This window comes from Zeugodacus cucurbitae, chromosome Y (genome assembly GCF_028554725.1).
Source record: "Zeugodacus cucurbitae isolate PBARC_wt_2022May chromosome Y, idZeuCucr1.2, whole genome shotgun sequence".
NCBI classification, from domain to species: domain Eukaryota; kingdom Metazoa; phylum Arthropoda; class Insecta; order Diptera; family Tephritidae; genus Zeugodacus; species Zeugodacus cucurbitae.
Genome location: NC_071673.1, coordinates 5600307 through 5625265, shown reverse-complemented (window position 1 = coordinate 5625265; position 24959 = coordinate 5600307). Strand labels below are relative to the sequence as shown.

The following is a 24959-nucleotide window of genomic DNA, read 5'->3' as shown; positions in this document are numbered from 1 at the left end:
TATATGGATGATTGTGCCGCTGGAGCTAGGAGTGAAAGTGATGCAATACATTTGGCAAAAGAAATTGATAATATTCTAAAAGGTGGTGGTTTCGAGATGAGGAAGTGGAAGTCGAATTCAAGAAAACTTATAGACGAAATGAACTTGGGAGAAGAGGAAAGTTCGTTCATGTTTATGGACGAAGAAAAAGTCTCAGTTTTAGGGTTAAAACGGAAGGTGAAACAAGATCAATTCACCTTCGTAGTCAAGACTCCTGTGGTAGAAAATGTGATCACTAAAAGGAAGATCTTAGCCTATGTAGCTCAACTTTATGATCCAAACGGTTTCATTTCTCCAGTAACTATCTTAGGTAAAATAATTATACAAGACCTATGGCGAATCGGATTAGATTGGGATGAACCAGTACCGGAAGATATTGCGATCAGGTTTAAAAACTATTGGCAAGACATTGTACTTCTTGAAAATTTTGCCCTTGACAGATGGGTTGCTACAGATATAGATGGAAAGATTGAACTACACGGATTTTCCGACGCATCAACGACGGCCTATGGTGCTGTAATCTATATTCGAAAGGTACTAGAAGATGGGCAGGTAAAAGTTACATTACTTGTATCAAAGACACGTGTTGCGCTAATGAAAACAATTACGGTGCCCCGTCTTGAATTAGCTGCGGCAGAGTTATTATCCCGTTTACTTGTTTATGTAATAAGAGCAATGGAATATACAGAAGTTGACTACACGCAACCTCAAAACATTTGTGGCAAATCGCGTGTCATCAATACAGACAAACTCCGATGTGAAGAAATGGAGATATGTCAACACCAAAGATAATCCTGCTGATTTATTAAGCCGTGGAATGAAGCCTTCAGAGATTATACATGAAAGGTTATGGTTGCAAGGACCATATTGGTTGTCGCTTACTTCAGAGGACTGGCCACAGTGTGTGTTTCTCCCAAACACAGTGGGGGAAGCTGAAGTTGAATTCAGAGCCTTTACAGTCACAGAGTTCGAGGAATCAATCCATATTTCAATGCGTTCAACAAGAGATAGAGTTGCGTTAATTGAATATGTGGACAAATTAAAAAGAGCTGTTGATATTGTGGCGTATCTATTTAAATTCATTTCGAATATGAAAGTCCGTTTAGCACTTAAACGATCTAAGAGAAAAGAAAAGTCATATTTAGTACCTGACAATAAGCACAATGCACAAGGAGTGAAGTTTCTGCTGAGACAAGAACAAGAGAAATATTACAACAAAGAAAAAACGAATTTGGAAGCTGGTAAAAGGATACCAGAAAAAAGCAAGATTGAATCATTGAAACCTGTGATGATAGACGGACTGCTTAGAGTGCACGAGCGATTGAAAAATTCAAATTTAGATGAAAACATGCGGCACCCAGTGATAGTTCCAGATGGATCAAGATTAGCATGCTTAATAATGGATCACGCTCATAGCGAAACGAAACACGGTGGCATTCAAATCATGATGCAATTTATTCGTCAGAATTACTGGATTCCACGTCTTCGTAGTGCACTCAGAAGATACCTGCACAGATGTGTTATTTGTGTGTGACACAATCGTCGAACCGAGGTTCAAATGATGGCAGATCTACCCCCCGATCGAGTCAGGGCAGGCAAGCCTTTTCTGCACACAGGAGTAGAATATGCTGGACCAATGGAGATTAAAATGATCGACAGAGATGGGAATCAACTTATAAGGCAGAAAGTGTGGATTGCGGTTTTTGTGTGTCTCAAAATAAGAGCAGTTCATCTAGATTGTCACCACATCTTGACTTAACATCAATAGCTTTCATTGCCTGTTATGAACGTTTTATTGCTCGTCGTGGTCGCTGTGAAAGAATATACAGCGACAATGGTACAGCATTTGTAGGAGCGGCTAGAGAGATACGCAGAGCAACGGAGATATGGTACAAAAAGGAGGTATTTCAGCATTTAAGTGGGAAAGGCACGGAATGGCGATTTATAACTCCTGCAGCTCCCCACCAAGGAGGAATATATGAGGCAGCAGTAAAGTCGATGAAGTATCATCTAGTTCGAGCCATTGGTCTGCGACTACTATCCTTTGAACAACTCTCAACCTTGCTAACGCAAATCGAAGCGATACTTAATTCACGTCCTTTACATCCGCTGAATGATGATCCGACTGACCTTCAGGTTTTAACGCCTGAACATTTTTTAATAGGAGAACCACTTGTTCTTCCGCTGCCGTTCGCGATTCCAGAGAGTTCAACAGCAAAAGGTATTAAACAGTGGAAGGAGAGACAGGCTAATATCAAGACGTTTTGGGTCAGATGGCAAAATGAATATTTGACAACACTGCAAGAACGCAAGAAGTGGCGAAGAGAATCGGAGCGAGTGCGATTGGGCCAGTTAGTACTGATTAAATGTGAGAATTTTCCACCAGCTCAATGGTCAATAGGCCGTATAATAGAACTTCGTCCCAGCAGTGACAATTTGGTGCGTTCCGTGGCAATTCGGACTGCTACGAACATTTTACACAGACCAGTGCAAAAGATATGTATTCTTCCCGTAGACATAGAAGATAAATAAAGATTATGTAGTCGGTGGGACTGTTACGAATTCGTTGAATTGATGCGATATGGCATCATCGAAAAGACAAGATGTCTGAAGCATGGACATTCGAATAATATAAATTATAACTTAGTATTGATTTGGAACTTGAATAATAAAGTTGTTGGGTTTTTTTTTCTATTTTTCCCAACGTTAAAAAACGTGTTGTGTTATTTTTTATCTTTTGTTGTATTGACAATTGGAATTTCTATATTTACACAGAAGCATTTTAGATGAAACAGAGGCAAACGTCTTACAACTGAATGCACCAAAGCCGAAAAAAATCCTGCCAAATGTTGCAACTGCTGCGATTCCCATCCTGCAAGCTACCGTGGTTGTGTCGTAGCAAAAGAACTGCAAAAAATTAGAGACAACAAGTAAGGAAAGGCTAAGTTCGGGTGCAACCAAACATTTTATACTCCCGCAATTTTTTAGAGATTTACCTATATTTTCGGTGAAAAATTACCCTTAGGCACTGAGTTCTTGTTCGATATCTGGGGCCTTGAAATGTTATAGTCCCTTTTCGACAATTTTTCCACAAGTGAAGCCAGATATGATATGCACTAATTGTGTAAAGTTTTATTCCGCTATCTTCATTGGTTTCTTATGTATACATTATAAAGTGAAGGAATCAGATGGAATTCAAAATTGAGTTATATGGAAAGTAGGCCCTGGTTGTGAACCGATTTCGCCTATTTTTCATCCGTGTTATAAGGGTGTCAAGATAATATTATCTACCGAATTTCATTGAAATCTGTCGAGTAGTTCTTGAGATATGGATTTTGGCCCATAAGTGGACAATGCCACGCCCATTTCCCATTTAGTAATAAAATCTGAGTGCAGCCTCTTTCTGCTATTTTTTCTGTAAAATTTAGTGTTTTTGACGTTTTTCGTTAGTGAGTTAATCCATTTTTAGTAATTTTCAACCTAACCTTTGTATTGGAGGTGGGCGTGGTTATTATCCGATTTCTTCCATTTTTGGACTGCATTAAGAAGTGGCTAAATGGAACGACTGCAGAAAGTTTGTTTTATATAGCTTTATTGACTTTCGAGATAAATACAAAAAACCTATTTGAGGGCGGGGTCACGCCCACTTCTTCAAAAAAATTACATCCAAATGTGCCCCTCCCTAATGCGATCCGGTGTTCCAAATTTTATTTTAATAACTTTATTTATGGCTTAGTTATGACACTGTATAGGTTTTCAGTTTCCGCCATTTTGTGGGCGATTTCCCCATTTTAGAAATCAACCTCCTCAGGGTGCCAAGGAATATGTGTTCTAAGTTTCATTAAGATATCTCAATTTTTACTCAAGTTATCGCTTGCACGGACAGATGGACAGACAGACAGATGGACAGATGGACAGACGGACGGACAGACATCCGGATTTCAAATCCACTCTTCACCCTGATCATTTATATATATATAACCCCATATCTAACTCTTTTATTTCTTGGGGACACAAACAACCGTTATGTGCACAAAACTATGATACTCTGTGCAACATATTGCGAGAGTATAAAAATAATGCGCAAGCATACAATCATACATGTGCATACACATGTGAATATGTCACCAACCAAAAATTTAAACATTGTTCTACAAAAACAAGAAATTCGGGTGTAACTGAACATTCCATACTCTCGCAATTTATTTATTTAACTTTATTTATATTATATAATACACAATTTGACCCACATATTCGTCATATATCTTAATACAGTGGTGCTCCAGTATAACGAACACAGATATAACGAATGTTCAATATAACTAACGCTGTTTTTCAATACATTGATGACTCTATATAACGAAAGCTGGAAATTGGTTGAACTCGATATTACGAATGTATGGCGTTTGTATTTGGATTTGGTTGTATTACAACAAAAAACAATGCAGGCCTCACCAAATTATTTTACCGAAATTCTTTACTGAGCAGTGTAGTGCAAAAAGAAAATATAAACACAGCGTTAATACCTCACCCTTTTCAATGCAGTTCAACTTATTGCTGCAGCTTGGAAAAAAATTTCAGGGGTTGTTCTTCAGATGTGTTGGAAAAACATTTTAACATGAGGACAATATACCTCTAGCAGATTTGTTATGGAGAGCACACTTTCTCTTATCCATACAATGTTTCCCCAGGTACGGTTTTACTTATGCATTTGTAGAAATAATTTAAATTAATATTCAAATAAAATTTTACACAAAATTTAACACAGATGATTTGGAAGCATGGAACAGTGTAGACAATGTACTTGTAGAAGAGAACCCGAAAATTAAAAATTAACTAGCTATAGAAATTTCGGAAGAGGAGGATACCGTTGCAATTGTAGCTGTGCCACCAATAAAGTATACTGATGCCATCGACTACTTTGAGAAGTGTATCAAATGGTCTGAAGAAAACAACGTGGAACAGGAAAAAATATTTTTATTGAAAAGCCTACATCAAAAGGCACAGGATCTCAAAATTTCTCGCCCACAAAAGCAAATGGGCATAACAAATTTCTTTTCAGTTCATATTTTTGTTATAAAATTCAACTTTTATTAATCTTATTGTATGCATTTTCCATTGTATATGTATTTATTTCAACCAATGCTTATGAATTCATGAAGAAATAGTTATTATTAAACATATATGTACCAATATTAATTTAGTTTTCATTTCCGATATAACGAATAATTCAGTTTAACGAACGGTCCCAACATTATATTATTCGTTATATTGGAGTACCACTGTATATAAAAATCACGTGTCACGTTGTTTGTTTTCGATGGACTCCTAAACTACTGAACCGATTTTAATGAAATTTTTAACACTGTGTGCAGTTTGGTCCAACTTGAAAGATAGGATAGTTTATAACTCTCCTTATAGTCGCATTATTTATTTATTGCAAATTATTTGTTTATTATTAGCAAAGAGCTATCCACCAGTTGGTGGCGCTAAGTGCGCTATGTTACAATAGATGGCGCTACATTTCTTTCTAAATTTTCATGGATTTAGGCTGTCATAACAAAAGCTGCCACTTGCTAAAAACATTAAATGAAAATGCGTTGTTTGAAGTTTATATTAGTGGTACTCATTTAACGTTGCAATGATATAAATATAGGAAATTTGCAATATCGCAACAAATGTTAAATGAGCGCTCTTTGGCAATATTGTGGTAATATCAGCTTATTGTGAATTAATTGTAAGCATGCCATGAACGCCTATCAGCTTATTGTGAATTAATTGTAAGCATGCCATGAATGCCACTGAAAAAGGTCTCGCATATTTGCAAGATTGTCGTAAAATGAAATGCATGTAAAAATTAACAGCTGTTTTACGACATTGTAATTTTGCGATGTTGCCATACGTTTACGACGTTAAATGAGTACCACTATTATTTGTGGTAAAGTTATACGAATCTATGACTTCCAATATTCTAAATTTAAGAAAAAATCACATACAATCCGTGAAATAAATAAAGTTATGTACATATGTATGGTCAGACAAATAAGCAATGCTGCCACTCTTTTCCAGTAAATCTTCCTCGAACTTGGGAGATTTCAGAGGAATTTAGGAAATCGCAGAGTTGATTTCTGCATGTATTTCCTAAATGCAAAAAAAAAATTCATTTATTTTCATTTAGGTATAGAATTTTGTATGGGTAATGCCCGGTTTCACAGTCCATACTTAAGTTGTGCCTAAATAAAATCTTAGCTAAGTATTGTTGCAAGCAAAGTAGTCGTTTGCGTTTCACAGTCAATGCTTAATTTCTATAAAATTGTATTATGATATATGGCAACGTTATGGGCAACATATGTTTTACTAATGTCATTCATAAAAATATGTTTGAAATATTTAAATTGTAACAGACAATACATAAATTTGCGAGGAAAATTATATCAAAAATTGATGAAAACAACAAAAGAACCCCAAATTTCATCACTAGCGAGTCGGAGCACCTATGGGAACTGAAGGAAAAGTATAAGCTGTTATTGAGTGCAAACGAACGGACACTTGCCCTACGCCACGAAAGATGTCGCTGAAAATTCAAAGCAAATTCAAAACAAAAATCAGCTATTATTTAAGCATTGCTTAAGCCTCCCATTTTCAGTTAAGCATAACTTAAGTATGAACTGTAAAACACTATTTTCCTGTTTTATCTTAAGCACAACATAAGTATGGAGTACATTTGGAGTTAAATTTAGAGCTATATGTGCTATTGCAGTAGATGGCGCTACATGAGAATACATTTATTGACACTTATTTGTGATACTAACGGCTGACGTTGTAAGGTAATTGAATAAGTGCGCTGTGTTCGGCTAGATGGCGCTATAGAAGCAGATGCTGTTATATTAAAAGTCCAAACGTTTATTTTAGCTAAAATTTATTAAACGTAAAACGTGTGTTTAAAATTTATCAGACTCGGCCACGCTTTGCTTTTTTTTATTATTTAAAACTCTTTAAACGAATTAAATAAAAGTAAGTTTTATTAGCTTTCATTTTATTTATTAAATCTTATTTTGAACTTTGAAGTAATATTTTCAATAAAATGCCACCAAAAAAATCGAACCTCAATAATGCACAGACTACAGTTTCCTATTCGTTTAGCTTTTGCCATGTCCATTAATAAGTCTCAAGGAAAAACAATCTAACCCACAGATTTGGAAAATCCATGTTTTTCCCATGGGCAATTATATGTTGCATGCTCACGTGTGGGAAAACCATCAAATCTATTTGTGTTAGCTCGAGACAGGTTAACCAAAAATATTGTGCACCAATTAGTGCTAAGTTAAATTAAAATGTTTATAATTCAAAAAAATAAATACTACTATTAAAAATTAAGAATTATCTTTCCTAAGATTATAAAATTAAATGTTACATGTTATCAATTAACAATTTTGTAATTAACTTATTTGTTAAAAACTTTAATATAAAATCAAAAATGAACTATTTAATGAAAATTTGTGCTTATTATCAACTCTACGAAAATTTTCATCAATAATTTTAAAAATTATGACCCCAAGTTCAAATCTCAATCCCGTGGATTTTTATACCAGATATATACTAAGGTTTCCGTCTTTATTCATAAATAATAATTTCACTGTAGTGAATAGTTTACTACAACACAGCAAATCTAAAAGTGAGGAAATGTTCATTCTGAGAATTCGAATGATTCAAACCGATTTATAGTTTAAGTTCAAAATTTTACAGTTTCATATGTACATACATAGGTATGTATGTGTCATGTTAGCGTGTTGGAGAGCCATCTTCTTTATTTGTTTACACGCTACACAACAAAACAAAGAACGAACTTCACCAAAAATATTTATATTGATCAGAGACGTTATTCCCTGAATATATTAACATTCCATACAAATAAATGGCCTTGAACAGAGTTAAAAAAGCGTTTTAAGTATATAGGAAGTGGGCATGGTTGTGAAGCGATTTGGCCTATTTTCACAACACATCATTGGGATGTAAGGAAACTATTACAAACCAAGTTTCATTGAAATCGGTCGAGAATTTCCTGAGATATGGTTTTTGACCCATAAGTGGGCGACGCCACGTGGGCCTGGTTATCATCCGATTTCTTTCATTTTTGGACTGTATAAGGAAATGGCTAAATGAAACGACTGCAGAAAGTTTGGTTTATAATTTTTTTTTTGGTTTGCAAGATATATACAAAAAACCTATAAATCTATATATAGATATAGGGTTATCTAACTCTATTATTTCTATGTGACACAAACAACCGTTATGTGAGAAAAACTATGATACTCTGTGCAACATATTGTGAAAGTATAAAAATAATAATTTTAACAAATTACGTTCATTTACAGATGAACAATAATGTAAATCAATAGTTTTAAACTTTACCGGCTATAGCGTTTTCGTCTAATGCATAAGAGTTTTTTCACTATATTTAGAAATTTACTCATTTAATTATACCTTAACCCAAATCACCCTGGGGTTGCCATATGGCAACGCGCAATAGTCTTGCTCAATATGTCCACAAAATTCCAAAGAATGCAGATACCGTTATCTGTTAGCACGTGGCTGTTGCGTAATTGATCGCGCTTTCGGCAGCATTCATTTGCTCGTCAGTTTTATTTGGTTCGTGGTCGTGAATGCATTGCAAAGTGTATACAAAATGTGGAGTGGGGAAAAACGTGAAATGGAAAAGTATGTATATCTAAGATATCGAATATTCGCGCGGTAGGGCTATGATAGTTGTGTTTTTGTGTAGTGATTGGAATATAAAATAACTCTCAATGATTTTTTTCATGTGTCCATATGGCAACGCCAGGCAGGTTAGGCCACTGGTATATCTAACGTTGCAAGAAGCTTATATGACGAAAGTATGATTGCATATTTCGGTCGCCATGGATGTAAACAGTTCATAAAAGGAAAGCCAATTCGTTTCGGATACAAAGCTTGGTCTCTTTGCACTCCTAGAGGATATATGATCAATTTTGAAATATACCAAGGTAAGAAATCGAGGGTGAATCCTAAATATGAAGAACGCTTTGGCACTTGCGCAGCTCCACTATTGTGTATGATTGACGAATTTTCGGAAGAGGTGCAAGAACTTCCGTTATCCTTTTACTTTGACAATCTTTTCACTGGAATACCATTGATGATTTATTTAAAAAAAGAGGTTTCCAGGCTACCGGTAGAATTCGAGAAAACCGAATTCCAAAAAGTTGTCCTATTCCACATAAGAAGGATTTGCGTAAACAGCAAAGAGGATATTACGAAAGCGTGGAAATCAAAGAAGAGTCAATTTATCTGACTAAATGGGTAGATAACTCGGTAGTCTGCCTTGCATCGACATGTTTTAGTGGCGAACCAAAATCCACAGCCTCTCGCTACAGTAGAGAATTGCGTAGGAAAATACCAGTTCCACGTCCGTGCGTTGTAACTCAATACAACAAATTTATGTCGGGTGTAGATCGATTTGACCAAAATGTTGCAGGCCACCGCATAAGCTTTAGAGGAAAAAAATGGTGGTATTCCATCTTTACTTGGCTAATTGATGCAAGATTGCAAAACAGCTGGCTTCTTTATAGATCCGCTAATGAAAATAAGTCATTTAAGGATTTTAAGAGAGAAGTAGCCATTTACTACTGCAAGCCTTACGGCGTCGAACTGAAAAGGTTCCAAAAAACCTCAAATAAACTAACTGAATCCGTAACGAATGTCCTGCGCTATGACAGGACTGATCACCTTGTGGTTCCAATTGGAAATAAAAGGCGACGTGCAGGTGATGTATGCAATTCCATCGTGCGAACAGCCTGCAAAAAATGCGATGTTGGACTTTGTTTGCCTTGCTTCGAAGCATATCATACAAAAATGTGAAAAACCAGGTTTTTCAATAAAATATTGTATCATCTCAATGATATTTAATAAAATGAAGTCATTATTTTTGAATTTGTAATGATATATAATAAAGTGAATTGAAAATTTTTGTTTTGAAGTTTGATTTTTGGGGGATGCGGAATGATTTTCTACATAAGTATATGTAAACTAGTGGCCTATGGTACCTAGCGTTGCCATATGGCAACAGGACATTTCAAGGACCCTGGGTCCAGGACATAAAATCTAATGCTACAGTTTTTTTAGTTTACCCAAAAGGATACCGCAAAAAAAAAATCTTTTCAAAATTCCACAAAAAATTTTCGTAGGGTGATTCGAGTTAACCATAAGAACCGTGTGGCTCGCTTAGGTACAGAAAAAATTCTTCTTTGAAATGCTATCATGAGCTTACGCGGTATGTCATGAACGAATATACAATTACAATTGTGTACACCACATATGACATTTTATCCACTATTCGCTTATCTCAGCGCTCAGTTTGCAAATTTGGTTTTTTAGCATACAACAGCTAATACCGTTTCACACAGCCAAATTAACTGATCAATTAAAATTTTGATTGAAAAAACAGTTTTTGCCGTTCACATTGCCGTCTATTCGTTGACCGATCACCTGTTATACATTTTTGTTTTTCATAAGCAGTTGGTAAGTTTCATCAGCTGAACGTATATATATAACAAGTAGGGAAGGGCTAAGTTCAGTTGTGACCGAACATTTTATACTCGCAAGTTATTTATTTAATTTTATTAATATAATACAAAATTTGACTCACATATTCGTCATATATATGGTATAAAGTCTATTGAAAGTTGGAAACCCTAATTTTATGTATTTGGGAGCTAGGTGAAAATATGATTCGATTTCACCCATTACACGATTTACGGCGACATAAGGGCTAAGTTGGGTTGTGGCCGAACATTTTATACTCGCAATTTATTTATTTAATTTTATTAAAATAATACAAAATTTGACTCACATATTTGTCATACATATGGTATAAAGTCTATTGAAAGTTGGAAACCCTAATTTTATGTATTTGGGAGCTAGGTGAAGTTATGATTTGATTTCACCCATTACACGATTCACGACGACATATTATTAGAAGAAACATATTCCCTCTGGATTTCTTCAAAATATCTGGGAGACTTACCTATATTTTCGGTAAAAAAATATTGAAAGCACTGAGATCCTCATGTTCGATATATGGGGCCTTGAAAACTTTTGGTCCGATTTCTACGATTTTTAGAAAGGGGGTGTATTTATACAATGTTCTGTTCCAATATGTTCACTAGTGCTTACTTTATATATTGTAAAGTAAACGATTCAGATCGACTTCAACGTTCTGGTATAAGGGAAGTAGGCGTGGTTGTAAACCGATTTGAACTATTTTTACAACATATCATTGGGAAGCCAGGAAGATCTTGTGAACCGAATTCCATTGAAATTGGTCGAGTAGTTTCGGAGATATGGTTTTTTACCCTTAAATGGGCGGATCCACACCCATTTAAAATTTTGTATACCATTTTGAGTGCAGCCCTTCTCTACCATCTTTATAATGAAATTTAAGGTTTTTGGTGGTTGGTTTGGTGGTTGGAATTAAATAATTTTTAGTAGCTTTTTGGCGTGGTTATAAACAGATTTCGTCAATTTTAGGACTGTATAAGGTAAAGAAATCGACTATGGAGAGTTTCCTTGATATAGCTTTAGTAGTTCACGAGATATGTACAGAAAACTTAGTAGAGAAAGGGATCACGCCCACTTTCCCAAAAAAATTAAATCTAAATATACCTATTCCTAGAACGATCCTTTGCACCAAATTTCATAGCTTAATTTATGGCTTAGTTATGGCTCATTATGGTTTTTCTGTTTTCGCCAATTTTGTGGGCGTTGTAATGGCCCGAGTTTGCCAACTTCAAACTTTACCTTCTTATGGTACCAAGAAATACGTGTACCAAGTTTCATCGAGGTATCTCAATTTTTACTCAAGTTACAACTTGCAGGGACGGACAGACAGACATCCGGATTTGAACTTTACTGGTCACCTTGATCATTTTCACGATGATTCGATCTTAATCATCGTTTTCATCGAGCAGAGGACGGTTTATTGATCAATTAGCATCCGTGTGAAAAGGTTATAAGCCTGTAGATATTATTGAGGAATTTTGGTAATAAAACAGTTAAAGCTCATCTAGTTTTGAGAATAAATAACACAAAAAGTGTGAAAAAGCTTGAATGTTAATGTACTAGCATGGGTACCATGGGAATAAACATATAAAGGGTGATTTTTTAAGAGCTTGATAACTTTTTTAAAAAAAAAAACGCATAAAATTTTTAAAGATAATTTCATTTAAATGTTGACCGCGGCTGCGTCTTAGGTGGTCCATTCGGAAAGTCCAATTTTGGGCAACTTTTTCAAGCATTTCGGCCGGAATAGCCCGAATTTCTTCGGAAATGTTGTCTTCCAAAGCTGGAATAGTTGCTGGCTTATTTCTGTAGACTTTAGACTTGACGTAGCCCCACAAAAAATAGTCTAAAGGCGTTAAATCGCATGATCTTGGTGGCCAACTTACGGGTCCATTTCTTGAGATGAATTGTTCTCCGAAGTTTTCCCTCAAAATGGCCATAGAATCGCGAGCTGTGTGGCATGTAGCGCCATCTTGTTGAAACCACATGTCAACCAAGTTCAGTTCTTCCATTTTTGGCAACAAAAAGTTTGTTAGCATCGAACGATAGCGATCGCCATTCACCGTAACGTTGCGTCCAACAGCATCTTTGAAAAAATACGGTCCAATGATTCCACCAGCGTACAAACCACACCAAACAGTGCATTTTTCGGGATGCATGGGCAGTTCTTGAACGGCTTCTGGTTGCTCTTCACCCCAAATGCGGCAATTTTGCTTATTTACGTAGCCATTCAACCAGAAATGAGCCTCATCGCTGAACAAAATTTGTCGATAAACACATTTCGAACCGAACACTGATTTTGGTAATAAAATTCAATGATTTGCAAGCGTTGCTCGTTAGTAAGTCTATTCATGATGAAATGTCAAAGCATACTGAGCATCTTTCTCTTTGACACCATGTCTGAAATCCCACGTGATCTGTCAAATACTAATGCATGAAAATCCTAACCTCAAAAAAATCACCCGTTATGACACACGCTAATTTTAGATAATTTAACAAAAAACCTACATTTATTTTTAATTGAATTTTAATCGACTTAAAAATCAAATGCAACTCTGCGACAAAGACGTACGATATATGTTCATTGTCTGCGATTGGCTGACAAAGATTCTTTATAAAAAAGCTACGACAGATGTCGCTGCTAAAAATATTAATCAGCTGATAAAAATTACCAACTTCTTTTGAAAAGCAAAAACAAAAATATATAACAGCTGGTCGGTTATCGAGTAGCCGGCAGTATAAAAGGAAAAAAATGGTTTCTCAATAAAAATTTTAATTGATCAAAAAACGCTATTGCGTGCGCATATATTTTGTAGATTTTGAAATGGATAGGCAAAGTTTTACGGTAAAAAGTTCAGGAACTGTGCTGTGGTCACTGACTATGTTGGATAAAGCGTAATTGATCAAAAAACGCTATTGCGTGCGCATATTTTTTGTAGATTTTGAAATGGATATGCAAAGTTCTACGGTAAAAAGTTCAGGAACTGTTCTGTGGCCACCGACTAAAGCGATCGTGCTCCTTTACCTTTACACACCGTCAAACAGTGGCCAAGAAGGGAAAGACAAGAAGAATGTCCATCAGCCAAAGTTAATCGCGGAATACAACTCGGGAATGGATGGACATGCTTACTGTGTAAAGTTTTGGGGAAAGAAATGGTGGAGGACACAAGACGAATCCCGAACCACACCAGAAAGTCGGTGGATTTGTGAGTTATGTAATATAGCACTTTGCGAGAATGTATCAAGAATTATCATACTAATGGTCACCAGAGAATCAATTAATTTGTTATACTCTCGCAACAAATGTTGCTAAAGAGAGTATAATAGTTTTGTTCACATAACGGTTGTTTGTAACACCCAAAACTAAACGAGTTAGATATAGGGTTATATATACCAAAGTGATCAGGGTGAAGAGTGGAGTTCAAATCCGAATGTCTGTCTGTCCGCCCGTCCGTCCGTCTGTGCAAGCTGTAACTTGAGTAAAAATTAAGATATCTTGATGAAACTTGGCACACTTATTTCTTGGCACCATAGGAAGGTTGCTTTCGAAATTGAGCAAAATCGGACCACTGCCACGACCACAAAATGGCGAAAACCGAAAACACATAAAGTGCCACAACTAAGCCATAAATAAAGCTATGGAAATAAAATTTGGTATGAAGGATCGCACTATGAAGTGGCATATTTGGATGTAATTTTTTTGGGGAAGTGGGCGTGGCCCCGTCCCCTACTAAGTTTTTTGTACATATCTCGCAAACTAATAAAGCTATATAAACCAAGCTTTCTGCAGTCGTTTTTTTAGCCACTTCCTAACACAGTCCAAAAATGAAAGAAATCGGATCATAACCACGCCCACCTCCCATACAAAAGTTAGGTTGAAAATTACTAAAAGTGGGTTAACTCATTAACCAAAAACGTCAGAAATACTAAATTTCACATAAGAAATGACAGATGAAAGCTGCACTCAGATTTTTTTATAAAATGGAAAATGGGCGTGGCGTCGCCCACTTATCGGTCAAAAACTATATCTCAGGAACTACTCGACCGATTTCAATGAAACTTGGTTTGTAATAGTTTCCTGGCTCTCAATGATATGTTGTGAAAATAGTCCAAATCGCTTCACAACCACGCCTACTTCCTATATACCAGAACTTTGAAGACAATCTGAATCGTTTACTTTACAATATATAAAGTAAATATTAGTGAAGATATCGGTGCAGAACTTTGCACAAATACTATGTTTATAGTGTGGCAGCCCCATTCTAAAAATCGCTGAAATCGGACCATAGGTTTTTAAGGCCCCATATATCGAACACGAGGACCTCGTTGCTTCTAACCTAATATTATGGGTTCCAACTTTCAATGGACTTTATACAATATATATGACGAATATGTGGGTAAAATTGTGTATTATAATATAAACAAAGTTAAATAAATAAATTGCGAGAGTATAAAATGTTCGGTTACACCCGAACTTAGCCCTTTTTTAGCCTGTTTTATATAACTGCTTGGGTACATGTCCAAATCGACACTTCTGCGAATTTTTTCCGTCATTATTTTTTAAGATTTATATTTGATTTCTATTTAATGAGTAAAGATAATAATTTCCCAAATTTTTATATTTATACATTTTTATAATTCTACTTACATTCTTTGTTTTAGTTGACGAATCTTCTCCGCTATTGATTGAGTGAAACTGATACTGAAAAATAAACGCGTCAAGAATTAGCAATTGATAACTAACTTATAATAAACAATTAATTTGGAAAATATATCGATATACAATGAAGATGATATCATTAATTAATATTTATTCGTTCGGCCAGCTGGTCTCATTCGTGTTTCACGCGAAAACGTAATTAGTTAAAATTTAGATTTGGATGTACAGAAAATACAGTATACTAATTTGCAAAAAAAAAAAACAATCTATAATATAACAAGTAAGGAAAGGCTAAGTTCGGGTGTAACCGATTTTTATACCCTCGCAATTTATTGAAGAAATCTTATTAAGATAACACACAAATTAAACCCTATATTCGGCATAAAGATCGACAATTTTTTCACAACTGACGCCAGAGATGATATGCACTATTAAATAGTGTAAAGTTTTATTCCGCTATCTTCATTGGTTCCTTATGTATGTATATATTAAAAAATGAAGGAATCAGACGGAATTCATAATTGAGTAATAAGGTGGCAAGGAAATAATATATACCGATTTTCATTGACATCTGTCGAGTAGTTCCTGAGGTATAGTTTTTGACCCATAAATGAGCCACGCCCATTTTCATTTTAATAAAAAAAATCGGAGTGCAGCTATTTCTTCTGTAAAACTTTGTGTTTCTGTCGTTTTTCGTTAGTGAGTTAACCCACTTTTATTAATTTTCAACCTAACCTTTGTATGGGAGGTGGGCGTGGTTATTATCCGATTTCAACTATTTTCATGGTGTGTGGTGGGGTACTGCAGGGCGAACCGACTGCAGAAAGTTTGGTTTATATAGCAGGGCAGGGCCCACTTCCAAAGATGCCCCTTCCTAGTGCGATGCTTTATTCCAAATTTTACTTCTCTAGCTTTATTTATGGCTGAGTTATGACACTTTATAGATTTTTGGATATCGCCATTTTGTAAGCGTGGCAATGGTCCGATTTTGCCCATCTTCGGAAGGAACCTCATCAGGATGTCAAGGAATACATGCTCCAAGCTTCGTTAAGATATCTCAATTTTTACTCAAGTTATCCGTTGCACGGACAGACGAACGGACGGACAGACAGAAATCCGGATTTCAACTCGTCTCGTCATCCTGATAATTTTGATATGTGTATATAACCCTATATCTAACTCGTTTAGTGTTATGACTTACAAACAACCGTTATGTGAACAAAACTAGAATACTCTCTTAGCAACTTTTTTTGCGAGAGTATAAAAATTAATCACAAAATCTGTTGCTGAGCGCATAACTCGAGAACAGCTGAACCGATTTCGCTAATTCTTTTTTTAAAATATTCCTTAAAGTACAAAGATATAAAAATTAATTGCTCTGTTGGTTATTCTCGCAAAAAGTCGAGAACGGCCAAAACGATCTGGCTAATTTTTGTTTTGAAATATTCGTGGAAGGCCAGGAAAAGATTAGAAAGTAAGTAAACATGGAAAAATTGCGAGGAAGATAATAATTAGAGAATTTGTCTTTGCTCAAATGTACAAGGTTGTGTCGATAGCCATTTGTAACAAATAAGGGAAGGCTAAACCGAACACTTCATACTCTCGCAATTTATTGATGTAATTTTATTAAGATAACACACAATTTGACCCATATATTCGGCACAAAGTCCAATAGAAAATCATCATATATAGTATACTAGCAGACCACTCCGGCTTCGCATGGGTTTAAATAAACATTTCAAAAGTTATAAGTTGTTACACACTCTCCCATACATATGTATGTGTCCGTTGTCTTTCTCTCTGATTACGAAAACGTTGGAACGCTCAGAGTTCGACGGCCTAGTGCGGACTTGCGTACTTCTAATATTTTGTTCTTCAAACCGCTGCACACGCTCCGTACTCGACTCTCAATCGCGTACTTGGCAAGTATTGAGATTTGTTCAGCAAGCAGCTGCTAGCATTCGTTACTCGACTTTCTGGCACGCGATTGCGATGCGAAGAGAATGACTTGCAGGACGATTTTAAGTTTCAGAATAAATTTCTAAATCACGGAGTATTTTTGATACCCTCACCTGGGAACTAATTACAGAAAGTTGAGATTCTAGCAATAAATATAGCCTATGTTACTCAGGGTGAATGTAGATTTCCAATGGTGAATGAAATTATGAAACATATATAAGTTATTTTTAAATAAATTGAAAAGAGTTGAATTTTTTAGAACTTCATTTATTCACTTCAAAAATGTCACTGATATAAGATGCTTAACAATTACCCTAAGCTAGCTGTGGGTCGATGGCAGCGGCGTAGTCGATACTATAACAATAGCTGATAGTGAAATTATAGCGATGCGATTCGAAGAGGAATCTGTATTTATTTGGTCTATTTGTTTTCTATTTTTTATATTTAGTGTTTGTAGGGATTCCAGTGATAGTATTTGTAAGCGTTCCAATTCTATTGGTGTCATTTGGATGAGTGGAGTTCCGGGTTTCAATATAGTTTTCTCCTTGTTGCTGAATTCTTTGTTTTTTATAGTAATTGTTTCATTCCAATAATGTATAAGGAATGCTCCTTTCAGGTGACGGGTTATATTGTTCTGTATTAAGCTGCCGTTAAAGTTGTTAAGTAATATTAAGCTGTTGTCAATTTTTTCAATTTCTTGGATATGGTCTGCATTACTTAAGTCACACAGCGATTCCTTGCCCTCAACTAACTTAGAAATACATTTTGTTTCTCTTAAGTTAATAGTTGTATGTTTTTAACAAATTTTTATATTATTGAATATTTAACAATTGTTTGGTATTTTTAAAATTGTATCTTCGGACAAGAATATTTCATTTGTTTCTAAGTGAGCTATTAATTTATTTTTTAAAACCGGTGGTTGGTTCAAATTCTGTAATTTTTACACTATAAACTATTGCTGTTTTATTATGTAGTACAGATACTTCAGTGAGTTCTAACATTTCTTCTACTGATAGATTTGTTATATTATTTTTTTGGAAAATCTTATGGACTTCTTGTAGTTCTATTTCACTTAGAAGTAAAGTATTTATTATATTCAGTTTTGCCCATTGAATTGCATATTTAACGTTTATTATTTCTTCTTTTATCAATCTGACTTGATTTTGCAGACTTGTTGCTATTTCATTATTAAACAAATTATCTTTTCTGATTGTATTTTTTAACATATTTGAGATTGTAGTTAACTCGTTAATTCTGTTCTGTAATTGATTATTTATAATGACCTGATCGTTATTGTTTGTAATAAGGTTGTTAAGGTTATTTTCTATCATTAATAGATCATCATGGTCTGGATTTCATGGCTTTCATGGTAACCAATTTTTTTCGGTTGAGAATATGTCCATATGAAGTGTAATTCGGGTATTGGTGTTTTTGTAATTGCAGGATTCGGGGGATGCCTATCATATTTTTCTTCCTTGCATACTTAGCATTGTTTTATCAGTGCAGCTATTCTTTGTCTCATTTTCGGGAAATAATATTTCTCCGATAGTTGCATTTTATTTTCCTGAATAATTTTATCCTGGTCTGTTTCATTTGTTATATCTTTTACTTTCATTTAAGTAAATCTTATTTTGAAGGATCTAAAATGTTCTGGATATAATCTTTGAATCTGTCCCATTACGTCTTCTGTCGTGTAGATACCGTTTATTACTGAAGGATTTAAGTACTTTCTCAATATTTCCTTTAAATTATCATCAGAATATGTTAATTGTAAAATGGTATGTCTATGGAATGTAGGGAATGGAATGGTAAATTTATAGTCAGGAGGATGTTCTTTGTAAATAAAAATTTGGTTTTTAAAAGCATTTATTGGTACCTCAATGCTAGGAATAAGATGATGAGAAGAGCTTTGAGCACTATGTTGCGTTTTTGTTATTGAATTTATTTCATTTTGTTTTGGTACTCGAGACAGTGCGTCGGCAACAATATTTTCTTTTCCTGGTTTATAGAGTAATTCCTTATTGTACTCATCTAGATAAGACTTCCATCTTTTAATCGCTATTCCACCTTTCCAATTACAATCGTCCGTGAGTGGTTCGTGATCTGTATAAATTTTTACTTTAGAACCACCATAAAGGTAACCTTTGAAAGACTTTACTGCCCAACATATTTCTAACATTTCTTTTTTTGGAGTTTCGTAACTTTCTTCAGTTTTAGATAGAGTTTTCGATATAAATGCAATTGGTCTGTCAGCTTGAGAGAGTACAGCTCCTATTGCATGGTCAGAAGCGTCTTTAGTTAATGTAAATTCTTTATTGAAATCAGGATATTGTAGTATTGCGTCATCACATATTAACGCATTTTTTAGCTCTTCAAATGCTTTCTTGACCTCATTATCTAGATGTATTGTTTTCCTAGCTGATGCCCCTTTCGATATTCTTCCATCTTCTCCCCTGAGTAATGCCGTAAAGTGGTTTGGCTATTGCAGCGTAACCCATTATAAACCTCCTATAATAACCGGACAATCCAAGAAATGATCTGAGTTCTTTGAGGGTTTTTGGGAATGGGTAATTAGAGATTAGAGCATGGATGGAGTCATATGTAGAAGTTCACGTAAGTGAGGAGAGTTTCTGACTGTCATTCACTTGGGAGTGGCCAGGAACGATTCTTTTACATGTGGCTCAAGCAGCTCACGACTTCCGGTCTTAGACCAAGTATCCTCTGGGTAGCCAACAGACATCCGTTTGGAGGCGAGCTAAAGTGAGAAGGCGAAACCCGCTTCGCGGTTGTGCGTAGGGTTTGGGACCCACCACATAAAAACACCCCCCCAATGAAAAGAACAAAACAGCCTCGGATGAGAGACCCCAATTTTGATGACGACCACTGCAAACGTTTAAAGGGACTACGATTTAAGGGCATGCACCTGGAATGTCCGGACCCTTAATTGGGAAGGTGCCTCTGCCCAGCTGGTTGATGTCCTCGTAAGAGTAAAGGCTGACATCACCGCTATCCAAGGAATGCGATGGACGGGACAAGGACGGAAGAAGGTGGGTCCTTGTGACATCTACTACAGCGGCCATTTAAAGGAGCGCAAATTCGGTGTGGGATTCGTGGTGGGAGAGAGACTCCGTCGTCGAGTCCTGGCATTCACTCCGGTGGATGAACGTCTAGCCACAATCCGCATCAAAGCGAGGTTCTTCAACATATCGCTGATTTGCGCCTACGCCCCGACGGAAGAGAAGGACGAAGTGATTAAAGATACCTTCTATGAGCGCCTAGAACGTACCTATGAGCGCTGCCCCCGCCACGATGTCAAAACCGTGCTTGGCGATTTCAACGCTAGGGTGGGTAAAGAAGGTGTCTTTGGTACAACAGTCGGAAAATTCAGCCTCCATGATGAAACATCACCAAACGGTCTGAGGCTGATCGACTTCGCCAGGGCCCGAAATATGGTCGTCTGTAGTACCAGATTCCACAATAAGAAAATCCATCAAGCTACTTGGCTGTCCCCGGATCGAATCACTCGCAACCAGATCGATCATGTTGTGAAAGATGGACGACATGTCTCCAATGTTTCTGATGTGCGTACGCTTCGTGGTCCCAACATCGAGAGAAAACAGACTGCCTACCTCGCAATGTTGCGATCGACCACAACACGATCGGAATGGAAAATATACCGAGAGCTGAAGAGGGAAGCGAGACGCATTTGCAGACAAAAAAAGAAAGAGGCCGAATGCGTGAGTATGAAGAGCTTGACAAGCTGGCCGACAGGGGTATTGCTCGAAAATTTTACGAAAAGATCCGGCGACTGAAGGTTTCAAGACCGGAGCACACTCCTGTAGGACCCCCAGAGGTGATCTAGTTAGTGATGACCAGAGTATACTGAGTTTGTGGAGGGATCACTTCTCCAGCCTGCTGAATGGCAGTGAAAGTACAACAACAGGAGATGGCGAACCCGATTCCCCAATCGACGACGATGGAGCAGATGTTCCATTACCCGACCGTGAAGAAAGTCGAATAGCAATTACCCGTTTGAAGAACAATAAGGCGGCGGGGGCCGATGGATTATCTGCCGAGCTATTCAAATACGGCGGCGAAGAAAGCATGCCTGACGATTGGAATCTTAGTGTACTCTGCCCAATACACAAAAAGTGAGACACCACAATTTGCGCCAATTACCGTGGGATAAGCCTCCTCAACATCGCGTATAAGGTTCTGTCGAGCGTATTGTGTGAAAGACTAAAGCCCACCGTCAACAAACTGATTGGACCTTATCAGTGTGGCTTTAGATCTGGAAAATCAACAACAGACCAGATATTCACCATGCGCCAAATTTTGAAGAAGACCCGTGAAAATAGGATCGACAAACACCATCTCTTTGTCGACTTTAAAGCTGCTTTCGACAGCACGAAAAGGAGTTGCCTTTATGCCGCGATGTCTGAATTTGGTATCCCCGCAAAACTAATACGGCTGTGTAAACTGACGTTGAGCAACACCAAAAGCTCCGTCAGGATCGGGAAGGACCTCTCCGAGCCGTTCGATACCAGACGAGGTTTCAGAAGAGGTGACTCACTATCGTGCGACTTCTTTAACTTGATGCTGGAAAATATTATAAGAGCTGCAGAGCTAAATAGAGAAGGTACAATCTTCTACAAGAGTGTACAGCTACTGGCGTACGCCGATGATATCGATATCATTGGAAACAACACCCGCGCCGTTAGTTCTGCTTTTTCCAGACTGGATAAGGAAGCGAAGCGTATGGGTCTGGTGGTGAACGAGGACAAGACGAAATATCTCCTGTCATCAAACAAACAGTCAGCGCATTCGCGTCTTGGCTCCCACGTCACTGTTGACAGTCATAACTTTCAAGTTGTAGATAATTTCGTCTACCTGGGAACCAGCATTAACACCAATAACAATGTCAGCCTGGAAATCCAACGCAGAATCACTCTTGCCAACATTTGCTACTATGGACTAAGTAGGCAATTGAAAAGTAAAGTCCTCTCTCGACAAACAAAAACCAAACTCTACAAGTCCCTCATCATTCCCGTCCTACTTTACGGTGCAGAAGCGCGGACGATGTCAACATCCGATGAGGCGGCACTAGGAGTTTTCAAGAGAAAAGTTTTGCGGAAGATTTATGGTCCCTTAAACATTGGCAACGGCGAATACCGCAGACGATGGAACGATGAGCTGTATGTGTTATTCGACGACATAGACATAGTCCAGCGAATAAAAAAACAGCGGCTACGCTGGCTAGGTCATGTTGTTCGAATGGATGAAAGAAGATATCGGTGCAAAACTTTGCATAAATACTGTATTTATAGTGTGGCAGCCCATTTCTAAAAATCGCCGAAATCGGACCATAGGTTTTCAAGGCCCCATATATCGAACATGAGGACCTCGGTGCTTCTAACCTAATATTATGGTTTCCAACTTTCAATGGACTTTATAAAATATATATGACGAATATGTGGGTCAAATTGTGTATTATATAATATGAATTAAGTTAAATAAATAAATTGCGAGAGTATAAAATGTTCGGTTACACCCGAACTTAGCCCTTCCTTACTTGTTTTTTATACTCTCACTGAACTGAACACTGACTAATGTCTGAAGTGGATTCCAGAAAAGCAATACTTCTGTTTGTGCAAAAATTTAGAATACGAAGGGTGATTGGATGCATTGATGGCACTCATGCAGCTACCGTAAAACGATTTGTAAACGAACGCCTCTTTTTTTAACATACAAGGGTTTTCCAGCATAAATGCGATGATTCTATGAGTGAATTCTTATTTTATTTCTAAACAACTTATTGAGTTTCGGAAGCATGTAGTGGGTTTGCTGCTCTTGGGGTAACCACGGTTTCCCTGCTTGTCTGTGGACGTTCTTCCACTGATACACTAACTTTCTACCCCAAAACTTCGGATTCAAAATCGCTATCGATTATCTTACGGAATATGAAAGCGAAAAATTGTAACGATTCCGATTTGCAGAAGATGGTGACAAAACGATTTGGAGATATTCGAAAAAACAAAAACGGAACGATTTACATAACATGTCAAACGATTGGAAAACGGAAAATGCGAAAATATTGCCCGAAAACGATTTACAGAACATGCCTGTATAAAATAGAAAGATTTGTATGTATGTTTGTATTGAATAAATTCGAAAACTACTGTGCCGATTTCAAAATTTCTTTCACCATTGGAAATCTACAATCACCCTGAGTAACTTAGGCTACATTTATCTTTACTACCGTTATAAAGAGGAAAGATTTGTATGTATGTTTGCATTGAATAAAGTCGAAAACTGCTGTGCCGATTTCAAAATTTCTGGCAATAGTTCCCAGGAGAGGGTATCAAAAATACTTCGTGCTGGAGAATGTTAATCTGAGACTGAAAATCGTCCTGCAAGTCATTCTCTTCGCATCGCAATCGCGTGCCAGACAGTCGAGGAAAGAACGCTCGCAGCTCATGCTGAACAAAATTTCAAAGCCTGCCAAGGACACGCTTGAGAGTCGAGGACGGTCGATATTAGAAATATGCAAGCTCGCACCAGGCCGTTGAACTCTGGGCGTTCCCAACGTCGTCATAATCGGAGAGAAAGACAACGGACACAAAAGACTAGAGGTCGTTATAAAGTTTTAGCTAATTGCAAATAATGTATAATAAATACATTTTTTATAGAACACGAGAAAACAATTATCCTCCGCAAAGGATATGTGATCGTGATATCAAGCCCACAAGTAAAAAATCCTTATAAAGGACAAACAATAAAAATATAAAATCCTCGGTAATAAATATGCAAATAGTGCATCAAAAAAAAAAAAAAAAATAATAATAATAAAAAAAATTTTAAACCAAGTATTGCGAAGTGGCAAGAAAAGTGAAAAGTTAATTCCGAAACGTGCTGGGTCACGTAAACTAACAAAAAAATAATAATAAAGAAATCTAATAGACAACACGTGTCGTGCAAAAACAAATTAAAAAAAAGAAACATTCTTAAGAACATAGTTAAATATAACAAAAACCAAGGTGTAAAATAAAAGGAGACAGAAATCTTGCTCCAAACAATAAAATTAAAAAGAAATATATAAAACTAGCAGACCCGGCCACACGTTTTTGTGGCTAGGTATACATTTAATTAAGTTGGTCTAATCTTGGCTTCGGCGAAGATATTGATTACTCGAGGTCGATTTATGTTACGCAGCATGATGACAACTCACACTACTTTTAATTGCAAAGTGTGTGTTGATATTTCAGGCAATTTTAAATAGTTTGGGATAATTGACTACGTCATCCTGGTTTGTAGCTGTGTCAACTCTCTTGGACCGAAATTCTAAATTGTCGCATTAAGATCATCGATATATTTTTTTTTACCACCAATATAGGTCATTCAATCAGTCTTTTATGGTTATTATATTGAGGTTTCATGTCAGGAAAACTTCTCTTTCGAGTCAAGGAAGTGACAGAAATCTGTTGGAAGTGCTATTAATCTATCGAGGTGTTGACTGCGACCCTACTATTTCCAACTGATTCTACAATCCCAATTTGATATTGTTGCAAAAACAGTCATATGTTAGCATGCGATTAGCCCGTCAGTAACAGTTGATCCAGGAATAATTGGAATAGTCTAGCGTAAATCACCTGCTAACAGAATCGTGGCTCCACCAAAAACGTTCATAGACAATCAAGATCTTTTAAAG

General features: G+C 36.6%; 1 protein-coding gene across 8 annotated transcripts in view; it reads right to left on the bottom strand.

The window, feature by feature from the left end:
- Positions 1-24959, bottom strand: part of LOC128923552 (protein rtoA-like) — a 2411103-nt gene that overhangs the window by 569255 nt on the left and 1816889 nt on the right. For all 8 annotated transcript variants that reach the window (XM_054235822.1, XM_054235824.1, XM_054235823.1 and 5 more), the window contains one exon: positions 15281-15334. In XM_054235822.1, coding sequence (XP_054091797.1) covers positions 15281-15334 — 54 coding nt within the window. The remainder of the gene's footprint in view (positions 1-15280; positions 15335-24959) is intronic.